General features: G+C 42.7%; 1 protein-coding gene across 1 annotated transcript; it reads right to left on the reverse strand.

Moving 5' to 3' along the window:
• Positions 1 to 517: 517 nt before the first annotated feature.
• Peg10 (paternally expressed 10) lies at positions 518 to 13,504 on the reverse strand. The gene is given in 3 exon segments (XM_015488226.2): positions 518 to 5,397; positions 5,400 to 6,562; positions 13,245 to 13,504. Coding segments are annotated over 3 exon segments (2,343 nt in total). The 5' UTR covers positions 13,250 to 13,504; the 3' UTR covers positions 518 to 4,222.
• Between the last annotated feature and the right edge of the window lie 61 nt (positions 13,505 to 13,565).

A 13,565-nucleotide genomic window follows, 5' to 3' on the forward strand; every position in this document is an offset into this window, starting at 1 on the left:
TAAATTAATTGATTCCCTGGAGGTGTTTTGGGTATATAAGTGACCCTGGGTTGTTTGATTGATGTGTTCTTTATACACCACCCTGATCCCAAATTCACTATCTCCCACGCCCCCATCCCCTCTTCCCACCCTCCTAGTGCTCCCTTAGTCCTTCCTCCCACTCTCCACCCTCCCCAGTGCTCACCCTCCCTATTATTAATAAATTTCAATTATTCCAAGTCATACTCGGATTAGAAGATAAATGTTGTTATTTTGTCACCAGAGTCACTGTTAATTGGTTGATTTATTTTATATGATGGCTTTTGCAGCTGGAATATATACTTGGTTTCCTGAAGTGTTCTTGATATGTCATTGATATTGAGTGGTGTTATTGACATGTTCTTCATACACCATCTCCCTCCCAAATGCACCCCACTCCCACCCTCTCACTCTCCCCCTGCCCACTGTGACCTTTTTCCCCCTCCCCATCTCCCCACCTCGTGCCCTGAAGGAAGACGCTGAAATGATCAGGACACAGTTTGCACTTAACCACTAAATCTTTATTGAATTTTTATTAGAACATCAATACAATATTAGTCAATACAGAGAAATATAGAGTAAAGAGAATACAATAATAGTTTGAAGGAAGGGTAGGGGTTGGGAGGTGGGGCAGGGTAAGGAGGAGGGGCAGGGTTAGGGTGAAGGGGTGGGGGTAAGGAGGAGGGCTACTGACAGGGGCAAAATCAAGAGTTTATTCATCACTTTCTTTCAAATTTCATGAATATTAACCACATCATCATCATCAATTTCATTTTAGCAACAAACTCTCAAGGGGCACCTATCTTTCCACAAATTGATCCCTTAAGTTAATACCCAGGGCCTTTATGAAATTAATCCAATCACATGTGAACTTTTACTAACATTTAATCCATGTCCAATTCATTCTGAATAGATTGATCTCCCTGCAGTTCCCTCTGAATTTATTTGAAATCATTAGGGGTAAGAGGTATGGGGTAAAGGGTCATAAGTAAGTACACGTGTCCACTTAGCAATATCTAATACATAATCTTATCCTAACTTATCCTAAATAGTCCCACCCACTTAAGATTTCTTAATAGTCCCTCCCATCCTAAAATACTATGATTATATATCCCCTACTACTTAAACTGATTACATAAAGAAATAAAAACAATGCAAAATTCCACAGACCAATTTAACAGCGTTCTACAATCTGAAACAACAAAGAACTTTCAGTCCCATCAGACACGTGATCTCTTAGATGAAAATGTCACATGGTTCTTCTTTTCCTCTGGTGGTCCTTCACTGCTGCTCAGGTCTTTCCAGCAGGATGTTCTCTGCTGCCATCTTGGAACGGGATCTGATGTGAGATGTCTGTGGTGGGTGATGACTGGATCAATTCAGGAGTCCAAGAGGTACCTACAAACTTAAACAAAATTCCAGACTGCACCATTTAGATGTGTCCATCTTATTTTGTGCACCTGCAAGTTCACTGTATGTCTTCCCATGATTGAATCAAATACATCATTGCTCAAACTGAATTGACCCTTTATAAATGTATGTAAACCTTCTCTATTTCAATATCCTAACATGATGACCATACTTACTTATCTTCAGGCTTGACTCGCAATGGGAGCTCTTAGATCTTCTTCCTTGATTTAATTAATGAAGAATGCAAATTCTGATGTTTTATTTATCTATCTCCTTCCTGTTTTTATTTTGCTCCCTTTCTAACTTCTTGTCTCTTCCTTATGAATAAAGGCATTTTTGTTGGAAATGCCAAAAGAAAGTTTTAAAGTATCCAATTAACATAAATTTGATCAACAGAAACAAAATAAATCAATTGAGAAAGGAAACTTATCAAACTGAAAAAGGAAACTTATCAAATTGAAAAAGGAAACTTACCAAATTAAGAAAGGAAACTTACCAAATTGAGAAAGGAAACTTACCAAAATGAGAAAGGAAACTTAACTAAATTTCAATACTATAGAGCAATAAATGTAAGATTACTTATCCTTAACACCTAAAAGATAGTATAGATAGGAGTAGAGCATAGTACACACTGCCAAAAAGTCAATCACAAGCTTTAGTAAACAGTCCGACGTGTCAGGGATTTTGTGAGTGGTGAACCCACGCCAGCATGCTCTCCCTGATCGTTTTGCTGTTGGCCAGGCTTCTGCTTGCAATGGTGGCAAATGTCCGTGTGCACATGCCAGGGCTGCAGAAAATGACCCATTTCTAGGCACTCTGCAGCTTGAAGATCAATTGAAAACTGTAAATTTGACACACAGCAATTTGAATTCAAATGTATGGAAGATGGATTGAGATTTGAGGTAAACGGAAGTAACGCTTCACAATAGTCCAGAAGCACAAATGCACCATTTTAAAGATACTCTAAAACACACAAGTGATTGACAAGCTTTCTGATTCCATTGAAGAAAATAAGGAAAAGTTGTTTTAGACTAAATAGCCAATTAGGTTTTTCTTTTGTGCAATTTAAAAAGTCCAATAAATTGAAGATTTGTTATAAATACTCCAGTTCTGAGGAGCCTCTCATTCACAGTATTGTAAGAAGTTCACAGTAAAGAGATATCTTACGCTATGTTTTTTAAAATTTGTACTTAATTTAACAATAAGAATTGAATAGTACTTTGTCATTCAATGGAAACTTTTGAAAGCATAGCCAACACTTTAAAACACTGTTAAAGAACACTACTATAGATAGAAGTTTTAAGTATTTAAACATGCAAGGATAAGGGGTGGGGGATAATAATGAATATATGAAAGATGAGGCTGATGAAAAGGAAACTTCACCATTAAGACTCCTCTTCAGGCAATTTGGAATATAAATCCTATAGCAGGGTTAATGGCAGTAGTAGAGAATTAAACAGAAAGAGAGGTTAGACAAGTGGTTCAAGGTAGTAGCAAGGGACTAGGTTAAAGAAGTCAGGCAGTCCTAGGTTAGCACAAAGAGTCCAGAAGACACCAGAGGTGTCACTGGATTGAAGACAACTCTTGTGTTGTCAGTTGCTTTGTGAGGCCTTTCATCCATTGGCAGCTTGATTCTTTCGAGGTGATTACCCTCAGGTCATCTTCTCATTAAAGAAGTCCATATCCTCAAGACAGTGCCCAGTGCTCTAATTCCTCTTCCCTCCCATACACAGGAGTGTGGGTCTGGGTGCAAAATCATTTCCCCTCTCCAATCATCCTAATGCTACAGTCTAATGAGGGGACTGATGATGGAATGCCCAGATGCAAATGGAGGCAGAGACGTAGACAGATGCTTCCCAAACTTCAACTGGTGTTTTTCCAGCCAATTAACAACATTCGTGAGAATTCTTTCTGAAGTCCCAGCACAAGTTGGTAACAATTAACTCAGAGCCTCTTTTAAGAGTTGGGTACGGGATTTAGGAGTCCTTTGATTTGCTGATCTTTAGCCCTCACACATGATTGAGAGGTGGTCACAACATTTCACAGACACCTAACACACCTGGAGCCATTACTGGCATGATGATGGTAAGATGTTGTGTCAAAGCCAGAGTTCTTGGGTACACGTGATTTGCACCAGGATATGAAGGCACACTCTTAACATGCAAGAGTCTGTCTGAGAGCACTTTCTTTTCAGGCCTGAGGTGTTACATGTCGCAGGGGTGTTTGCCTGCTTCTGGGAGAACCAGTCGACTTGCTGCTCCTTGAGAATTAACGGAACCATGAAAGTGGAGTTTGAAGATGGTGAAGTTTCTAAGGGTGCAGCAAGAGGATCACGGAAGCCTTTCAACACTGCACCAAAAACTGTGGCTTCCTTTATAAGGCTTCGGTCCTCCAGTGAGTCCCGAAGCTGCAAGAAGGGTCATGTCCTCCTCCTCCTTGTCTCCCCCTCCCTTAAGAAATCAGCATTTCCTGTGTTTGCATCAGCTTCTCTGTAAAGAAATTTGGCAGCCATTAATTTAGATGGTGACAGAGGTTTCAGACTTCTTTGGAAAGTAAACTTTTTAATTGGCAGTCAAGGTAAAAAACTGAGATAATTTCTTGGTAAATATTATTTTGAAGGTCTTCTGGTGCTTTAAGATGTGTGCCAGTTCAGGGTGGCCCTGACCTTCTGTAGCCTTTCAGAGAGGATGTGGCTTGAAGATACAGTAGCTCAATTTAGCACACAGTCACTGATTGAGAAGCTACACAGGAATAATCTTTGAGGGAAGAGATCTTGAAGGGACATGACAGGAATTCACATGGTACTGTAAGATGGAGGCGGCGGTGGAGGCGGCGGCGGCGGTGGCGGCTGAGGCGGCGGATACTGCGGCACCGGAGGCTGGCGGTACCAATGTGGATTCCAAGTGATCATAACAGGTACGTAGAGAGATCTTCCTTGACCATCTCGTCCCACTGGGTACCACGCAAATCCTACTGGGTAGGTCGGGTACGTGGTGTATGTGGGGTACGACTGGTATCCAGGTACTTGAGGAATATATTCGGTGTAGGTTGCCAGGTGCGCTTGGTCTTCCAAATTAGGAATAGATAGGCGAGGATACTGATTCTGGATGGTGAAATGGTTTGGAGCTCGGCAATCATAAGAAACTTGCAGTTTCCACCCCCTCTTGACTTGGAGAACTTGGGCTCCGTTTGGTGCAATGGTTGGGGTAATCAGGCCATCCTTCACATTTCTCGCCACGAAATCTCGGAGAGCTGCCATTTCAGGTTCAGACAGGGAGTACACGTGCCCACTGGGAATGCTGTGAGCTCCAGGTATCATCTCTATGTTGGGGTCAACCAGACGGTGATCTGGGTAGACGTGCTCATCAACTGGAGTGTACACATTCTGGACGTAGTAATACCTCACTGGTTGGTAAACTCTGTATCCGTCTACTGGGTAGTAGAGTGACGGGTGTGGTGCTGGTGGTGGGAGCGAGGGAGGTATTGGAGTGTACATCCGGCAGTGGTATCGGCAGTATTCGGAGTCGAAGACGATGGATCGAGTGCTCCAAGTGATGTTGGGGTCATGTGTGCTCAGCCATCGAACCCCCAGGACGACAGGAAAGAACGGAGACTGAGTCACATCAAATGACAGCACCTCGCGGTGATCTCCCAGGTCAACAATCAGGTTGTGAGTTTCGTGGACAACTGGGCCCGATGCGATGGGGCGCCCATCAATTGCTTCCACGAGTATTGGCCAGTCCTTGACTCTTATAGGAATTCCATTTTGAGCAACGTATTCGTGATCAATGAAGTTTCCAGAAGCACCAGAATCGATCATGGCTCGGACGAACAGGGTGTGTCTGCCCGGAAGATGGATCTGGAGCATCACTTGCAGGTGTGGAGATGAAGCATCATCTGGTGGGGACCTTATTAATTCCGGCCCGGTCGCTGAAGGTCCCTCTACAGCGGGGCCGGGGAGTTTCCCGCCGGTGAAGACTTTGAGGCCTTGGCAGGACAGTTGTCGGCGTAGTGACCTCCGTTTCCACAGTAGAGGCAGAGGTTCAGCTTACGGCGTCTTTCCTTTTCTTCCTGGGTCAGGCGCATGCGGGCACCTCCCACCGGCTCGGTGGGATCTACCTGGTGGTGGCTTGACACGTGAGGCATCACCAGCGCCCGGGGTGGGGAGCGTGGCTTGCGAGCAGCAGCAGCTCTGGCCAGCCTTCTCTCAATGTGAATGCACTGGCCGATCAACGCCGACAGCGACTTGGGGGCCTCGAGGTGGGAGAGCTCTTCCTGAATGTGGTCGCTGAGACCCTCGTGGTACTGGTCAATCAGGGCAGGTTCATTCCAATCCAGGTCCTGGGCAATCATCTGGAAAGCGTTGGAATAGTCGATGACAGAGCCCATGCCCTGGCGCAGACGTCTGATCTTGCGTTTGGCGGCCTCTCGTCTCTGAGGGTCTTCAAAGACATGCTTCATTTCCATCATGAAGGCGGGGTAGTTGTGCATCAGGTAGTGGGATCGCTCCAGTTTGGCAGAGGCCCAACGGGCAGCACGGCCGGTCATCATGCTTGTCACGAAGCAAACACGGACACGATCAATTGAGAAATCTCTGGTGCTTTTTTCCATGAAGACTTGGCACTGGGACATGAAAGGAGCCAGCATGTCGGGGTTGCCATCAAACTTCTCTGGTAGGTCTTCTGGGCACTCTTCCTCAATTGGAGCGGGTGGGGCAGCAGCCGCTGCAGCACCTTGGAGCTCAATGTCGTCTTCATCATCCTCAGGGACTGGTTCCACTTGCTCACGGAGAGTGGTATTCTCCTCTGTGAGCTTCTGCACCTGGTTCTGCAGGTTGTTGTTTTCCTCGGACTGCCTGATGACCTTCTCTCTCAGGTTGTTGATCTCTTCGGAGAGCTCATCCCTCCTGCGTTCCGTCATGTTTGGGACGCAGGGGCTCTTGTGGCCGCTGGGCTTGTTGTTGTTGTTGTTGGGGGGAGGGGGAGGGGGAGGCGGTGGGCAGTCGGGACCCAGGGTGACGGTTGGTGTGGGAGGAGACCTCCCAGGTGTTGCTTCACTTCTGTGGGGGTGGAGGCCTGGATCCTGGCCCCCTCTTGCACCCCTTCTTCTCTTTGTTTTCAAAACCCGCTTATTTCTGTAAATGAAGATAAGAGTATACATTCAACATATATATCTAAAGGGGCATAATGCAAAGAAGGTTTAGTATTTAATGCACCTCTCTGATCTACTTGCTCATATTAATAATTAGCCAACAAAGAAAACACATCCTCAAAAGAAAAGCAAATGAAGTCATCAATCAGGACAACAAATAATGAAAGCACTCTTCTTTCTCTGATGCTCAAATGACCTTTTCTTCCTCAAAAATCACCTTTTCATTTTGATTCATCAATATGCAAACTTTAACATCACTATGCTCACCTTTATAGGCTATAAAGAATGCTAAGACACAGAACATAAGTAATTTTGTATGGAGGGAATGAAGCAAGAAACTTTTAGGCAAAGATAGATACCAAATAAATTATGCAAAACAATTCCAAAATAACTTTTGCAATTAAAGAAATTAGGTGAAAACCAGCTAATATCCCAATTAAACAACAACAACTAAAAACAACCACACAACAAGAGATGCCTGCATTTATCAGCTCTGAAAAAGAACACATGCCAATTGTCATGACCTCTGTCCACTTCTACAGAGAACATAATTGATTATCAAATCAAACAACCACCACCACCACAAAAAACACAAGACTGTCTAATTACTTTTCTGACCATAATTTAACTTCCCAAAGAGAATTCTCTTTGGGTCAGAAATGGCACTTAACAGCAACATGTATATGTCAGTTTCCTTCCTCATTACGTAGTCATTCAACAAATATTAATTGATGCCTCCTAACAAGAACTAGGCTAGAAAATGAGACTTTTTTTCAAAGATGACCAATAATAGTTAATTATGACTTAATTATAATAATTAGTTATTTATTAAAATTCAATTTAATTATATCATGCAGATAACCACATAGCAAATGTTCAACAACTGTCTGTTGGCACTAATAAGGTTATTAATTAGAAAACAGAAAGGTAACTTTCTGTTTAAATAGGGAGAGGCTGCAACTATAGTGACCTGGGCACCCATTTACATACTAAAGCTATTCTTTTGTTTGTTTGTCCCCCCCCCCTTTAAATACTGTGTTGGTCAAACAACTCCAGGACTTTATTGATCCTTCAGGTCATCAGTTTGCAATTCCTGGTTCTTAATCAAGATTTGTCACCATAGCCCCACCCCAAAGGTTTGTAATATTCAGGTGAGACAAAGCTGTACTCAGGGCTGGGGGGTCTGGGGGTTGGGGTTGGTAGGTGGGGGTGTAGGAGTTAGAAGGTGGTGGGTAGGGAGTGGGGGGTAGGGAGTGGAAGGTGGGGGATAGGGGGTAGAAGGTAGGGGGTAGGGAGTGGGGGTTTGGGAGTAGAAGGTGGGGGATGGGGTAGAGAGTGGAAGGTGGGGGATAGAGGGTAGAAGGGGGAGGGGGTGAAAGGTGGGGGTAAGGGTGGAAGGTAGAGTTGGGTGGGTAGGGGGGTAGGGTGAATGGATGTGTCTGGAGGTGGTGTAAGAGAATTAAATGTTCTAATTATGAGTGTGATGTTAATAAATCACACAATAAGTCATAATAAAGTGTCTTCCTGAAAAATAGTGTTAAGTGCATTTAGAGTGATTTAATCATTTAAAATTTCAATAATTTCAAATCCCAAATCTGGAAAATTTAAATACACAAGAAGTTTAAAACTTAATATATAGTATATGAAAGTTTAAAAAGTTTTTAAAACTTTAGAAAGTTTAATAAGTTTTTAAAAGTTTAACTTTTTTAACTTGAAAAGTTTACAACTTCGAGAAGTTCTGAAAGTTTTAAAAGTTCAAAACTTTAAAAAAGTTCAGTTTTTAAAAAGGTTTTAAACTTTTTAAAGTTTAAGAAAAGTTTTAAACAGTATAAAAGTTTTCAAAAAATATTTAAATTTAGTTTAAAATACTTTGTAGTTTAAAAGTTCAAAACTTTTAAGTAAACAAAACTTTTAAACCATAACTTGTTTCTCTCTGACCTATCAAAGCAAAAGTGGTTATTAAATAAATTACATAACGTTAAAAAAAATGTTAATTAAAGAAGTTAAGTGGAAAATAACTAATATTTCAACCTCTAGGGTATAAGATAAAAGGGGATATGGTAATAAATCACTCATGAGCCCCCCCCTTTCCTAATACCCCTCTTATCCCCTATACCACCTCATTTTCCCCTGCATTCTTTGCTGTTGATATGGCCTCTCCAAGATGTGGCAATAGAGCAAGCAAGGTCCTTAAGGGACAAGTGTTAGTGTGTAATTTTAATAATTTTAACTTAATTACTTTAGTAACTTAGGCTACAAACACAATGAATAATTGACATTCAAGATAATATATTATCAAGCTTACAAAAATTAGAAGACACAACAAACACATCATAACTTGTAATGTTCAGTCTCATTTCCAGCTCTTTAAAAACAATAGGATAGGTAACAATGGCAATGCAAAGCACAATATAATACAATTTTTATTTATTAAATTAAGAATTTTAATGTCTCATTAAAAAACAACTAATAAACAAAGGTCAGGTGACTAAGGTGTCACTTAGCTTGTGTGCACATTTTAATCAAAACAGACAAGGCTTCCTACAGGGCAGTCACAGCATGGCCTAGTGCAGCTTGACACAGGTCAGGAAGGTTAATCTACATGTCAATAACAGATACTGGGGTAGGCTATATTTAAGCTGAAGTTTGATGATTTTACCATCTATAAAAAAAATGATGGGACAGAAATTACATTGGGAAATCATCAAATAATATACTGTTTAGGGAAACAAAATCAATAAGAATTAAAAATTCAAATGCCTTCATTATACAGAAAGGTAATTTACAAGTGAGGAGACTGGAGTTAAGATCACAGGGAGAGGCTACAATTATCTATTTGGGGAATGCATGCCCCTTCCTCTGCCCCCCTCCAGACATTACATTTTGTTTGTTTGAATAGCACTAATATATACATATAAAATTGAGGCCTTATTTGGCTTACAAAGTCACCAGTTTAAGACCTCTGACCTTTACCAGTGTTAGGACTCAAGCCCCCACTGGGGTTTGCAATTTTGGGGTGGGACTCTTAAGACCAAAGCAAAGTAGTTAACCCATTAAAAGTTAACAGAATAGTGGGCAGGCAGGTTAATACTAAATTTAAGTAAATTACAAAAATGTTTAACAGCACCAGGTACAGTGCAAGTTCACAGGATGCAAGGAGCATTTCAACTTGATTTGACTAATAAAACTCTGGCTCCTTAAAGTCCCTCTTATAGGGACTGGATTGGAGAGGTGGGGTCAAGAGGTCCCATTCTTGAAAACTGAGAGGTCACACTGCAAAAAGCCAAGCTGCCTGGGACAGAAGTCATAATAAATACTTCAGTTTTAGTCTACTTAGTAATTAAGTACATTTGATTAATTATCAACTTTTCACAATGACTTCTAGAAACTTATTCCCCAAATCCACCAAAGAGCAAGAGTAGCCAAAAAACAACAACAACAACAACAAAAAAAAAAAACCCCATACATATACATCCCATTAGTAAATGAAACACCATTAAGCAACTCTTAATTGTTTTAAATTTTCAAAATGTCCAATTTTTTAAAGTATTATGTGCATCACTTGTAAAATTCAAGTTCTATTAATATGCACTTTTTTAAAACCAATGTTTTGAACCTCTTTAATATGCAGACACAGAATTCCCAAAGAAGCAACAGACTTAAAGCTGTAATTATATGCACATATTTTCCATAGATTGTATATTTTTAAGGGGCCAGGGAATTGGGGGGGGGGGGTGATAGACTTTTGGAAGCCAAAAAACTTCCATTTCTCCCCTTAAAAAAACTCCTGGCTCATAGTTTGTAATATAGAGAACCAGGTTTTTAATTTCTTCATTAATTAGAATATTTTTACATGGTACATTTGACTGGCAATAAGTAATACAGATGTTTAATTATGCCAGTTGAAACAGTCTATATTTTGTAACTATTTTATGTTTCATTACACAAATTTTAAATGTCAATGTATACCATTAATAACCTATTTGCCCAAAATTTAAATAATTAGTTTTTTATGAAAAAAACTAATTACTTAGGATAACAAATAATTGGCTTTTTATGAAAAAAGCCAATTACTTGGGATAACAAATAATTAGCTTTTTATGAAAAAAGCCAATTACTTGGAATATTAAATAATTAGCTTTTTATGAAAAAAGCTAATTATTTGGAATAATTTAAATTAATTTAGTGTCTTTATAATTACAGCTTACATTATTAATGTTCAAAAATGCATTTTTTTTTTTTAAAGAAACTCTTAGATATGTGAAGGTACAACCCAGGACAACAAAGCACCAAAGCAGAATAAGAAAACAGAAAAGACCTGCAATACTAAGCAAGAAGACAAATAAACCAATTTACTCTGGTCATTTAACACATGTTAATGAATGCCTACCACGTGCCAGGCACAATTTATTGTATGTAGGCAGGTTAGCCAGGGCTAATCCCTTAGTTTCCAATGGGGAAAATAAACCCCAGTTTCATAGACACACACACACTTCATCCTTGCTCAAAGGCCAAACCAGCAGCACCAATGTGCCACTTAAAACTCCTATGAAACAAACACCGCCCAAATTGTTCCTTGTTTTGTATTCACCAAAGCATTCAATTCCAGTAGGTCCACTAGTGTCTTTTAAAAAAAAGGTAATGTGAAAATATTTTTTAATTTTATTTTTTTAATTTATAATAAAAACATTTGGCTAAATTGCCTTTAGAGTGTGCACAGCCAAGTCAGCTTAGACATTCCCATCATAAATATCAGTTTAAATTGTAAGATTGTTATTTAATATATGCAAAACACTTATAAAATTGTTTGCAAATGCCAGGTATAATTGTTGTTAATTGTTCTTATTTATTATTCTTGTACTTATTAGATACTAGTGGACAAAAAGCAAAACCGCGCGCAGAGAAACCGCAGGGGGGCGGGTCTGTGCAGCCAGGCTCAGGCAACGAAGGCGCGCAGGCTCATAGGACAAGGCCTAATGGGAGGGACGGGGGCTCTGCTGAAGGCGGGGCTGTAAGGCCAGCTCAGAGGAGGCAGTCTCAGGGTGGAGCCAAGCTTTGGAGAGGCGGGGTCTGGGCAGGCCACCTCAGAGGAGGGGCCTCAGGGAGAGGCGGGGTCTGGGCAGGCCACCTCAGAGGAGGGGCCTCAGGGAGTGGAGGGGTCTGGGCAGGCCACCTCCAAGAGTCAGCGCTGGAGAGGCGGGGCCTGGGGAGGCGCGCTCTGGGGAGGCGCGCTGCAGGGGAGGCGCGCTCTGAGTAGGCGCTGGGAGGGAGGAAGGGAGGCGCTAAGCGCGTTCTGAGCAGATACTGCAGAGAAGGCGCGTTAGGATGGGCGGGGCAGGCCAGAGACTGGCTGCTACAGGGCTGCAGAGTGTCTGCACGCCACTCCCAAGATCCCGCCCCCCAAACCCCTCCCACCAACCTCCAACAGCCAGATTCATTTCATGCAGCAAGAGCAATCACCCCAGATCCAGACCCCCCCCCCCCAACTCAGCAAACGGACAGTTTCCACAAACTGTTGCTGGACACCGATTCGCGCCACCACGACAACTACACAGCCACTTCAATCAACATAACTAGGCAGCCTAATCTGCCATCCCCAAAAGTCAGCGCCCTTCCACTCCACTGCCATAGCAGGAATGGTGTGGGTAGAATGTTAAACACTAATTTTTTTGCCCAAGGCTCCATTTTGTCTAACAGAACCATCATGCACAGAGCCATCCTGCAAAGAAATACAGTGGGAGCCATTCGAAAAGGTGAAAGGGTGGGGTCCCCATCTAAGAAGCAGAGTAATTGTACTCTGCAGCCCTTTTCCCTCTATACCTGGTTTATCTGTAGCGCCAAACAGCCTGCAGCTCATGTACCTCTGCAGCAGTTTCCACTTTGCAAGCCTTTTAGGTGTAAATTGTTCCGCAGTTCATGTGCCTTATAGCGCATTGAAGCGCTATTGTATAGCTAATATCATTTTTGTAGCGCTTTTGAAAAGCTAGTCTTCAGCTCAGAATTTGAAGCGCATTTAAAGCGCAAGCTAATCTTTAGTCTGCAGCTCAGATATCGCTGCAGTTTTTACAGGTCTGTAGCGCATGTAAGCGCCAGTCCGTAGCGCAAGAAGCGCCCATCAGTTTCTAGCGCATGAAGTGCCAGTTTGTAGCGCATGAAGCGCCAGTCCTTAGCGCATGAAGCGCCCATCAGTTTCTAGCGCATGAAGCGCCCATCAGTTTCTAGCGCATGAAGCGCCAGTCCTTAGCGCATGAAGCGCCCCTCAGTTTGTAGCCCATGAAGCGCCAATCAGTTTGTAGCGCATGAAGCGCAAGTTTGTAGCGCAACTGAAGCGCTTATCAGTTTGTAGCGCATGGAAGCGTCAATTAGTTTTAGCACATAGCACTTTGTAGCGCATTTGTAGAGCTATCTGCAAATTAGTCTGTAGCTCATGTGCGTCTGCAGCTCATTCCTGTCTGCAGCTCATGTCTGTCTACAGACCGTATCTGGACTTGGGTCCTGGAAACCAGAGCCCTGAAGGCTTGGTTTCCCCCAGTCAGTTTTGGGGTTCTGCCAGTGAAGGCGTGGCAAGGTTTGCGTGGAGACATTCTGGGGCGCTACTCCATCTCCCGCAGCTCCCGATAAAAACGGGGAATGAATGTGATCTTAAAAATAAAAAACATCCTCACCGCATACTCACCACGCGAGGACTCCTCTGCGAAGACAGGAAGGAAGGGGTCCCACACCTGGCCAGGCGTGGGCTCCACTGGGTGCTCCGCAGCCCGGAGTGGCTCCGGACGCGAGCCCGCTCAGCGGACCTCTCGAGAGGCTCAGTGGACCCTCTCCGATGTTCTCCTCAGGTCGCAGTCTGGTTTCTTCGACACACACCAACCGAAGTTGAAGCGCGTGTACCCGGAGCCCAGACCGCCTGCCTTATATAGGCTGAACAGAGGAGGGGGATGCCAAATCCCAGCGTGCTCTGCGGGCTGGGGGGCGGAGGGGGGTGCGGG

Source organism: Marmota marmota, unplaced genomic scaffold (assembly GCF_001458135.2).
Source record: "Marmota marmota marmota unplaced genomic scaffold, marMar, whole genome shotgun sequence".
Lineage (NCBI taxonomy): Eukaryota > Metazoa > Chordata > Mammalia > Rodentia > Sciuridae > Marmota > Marmota marmota.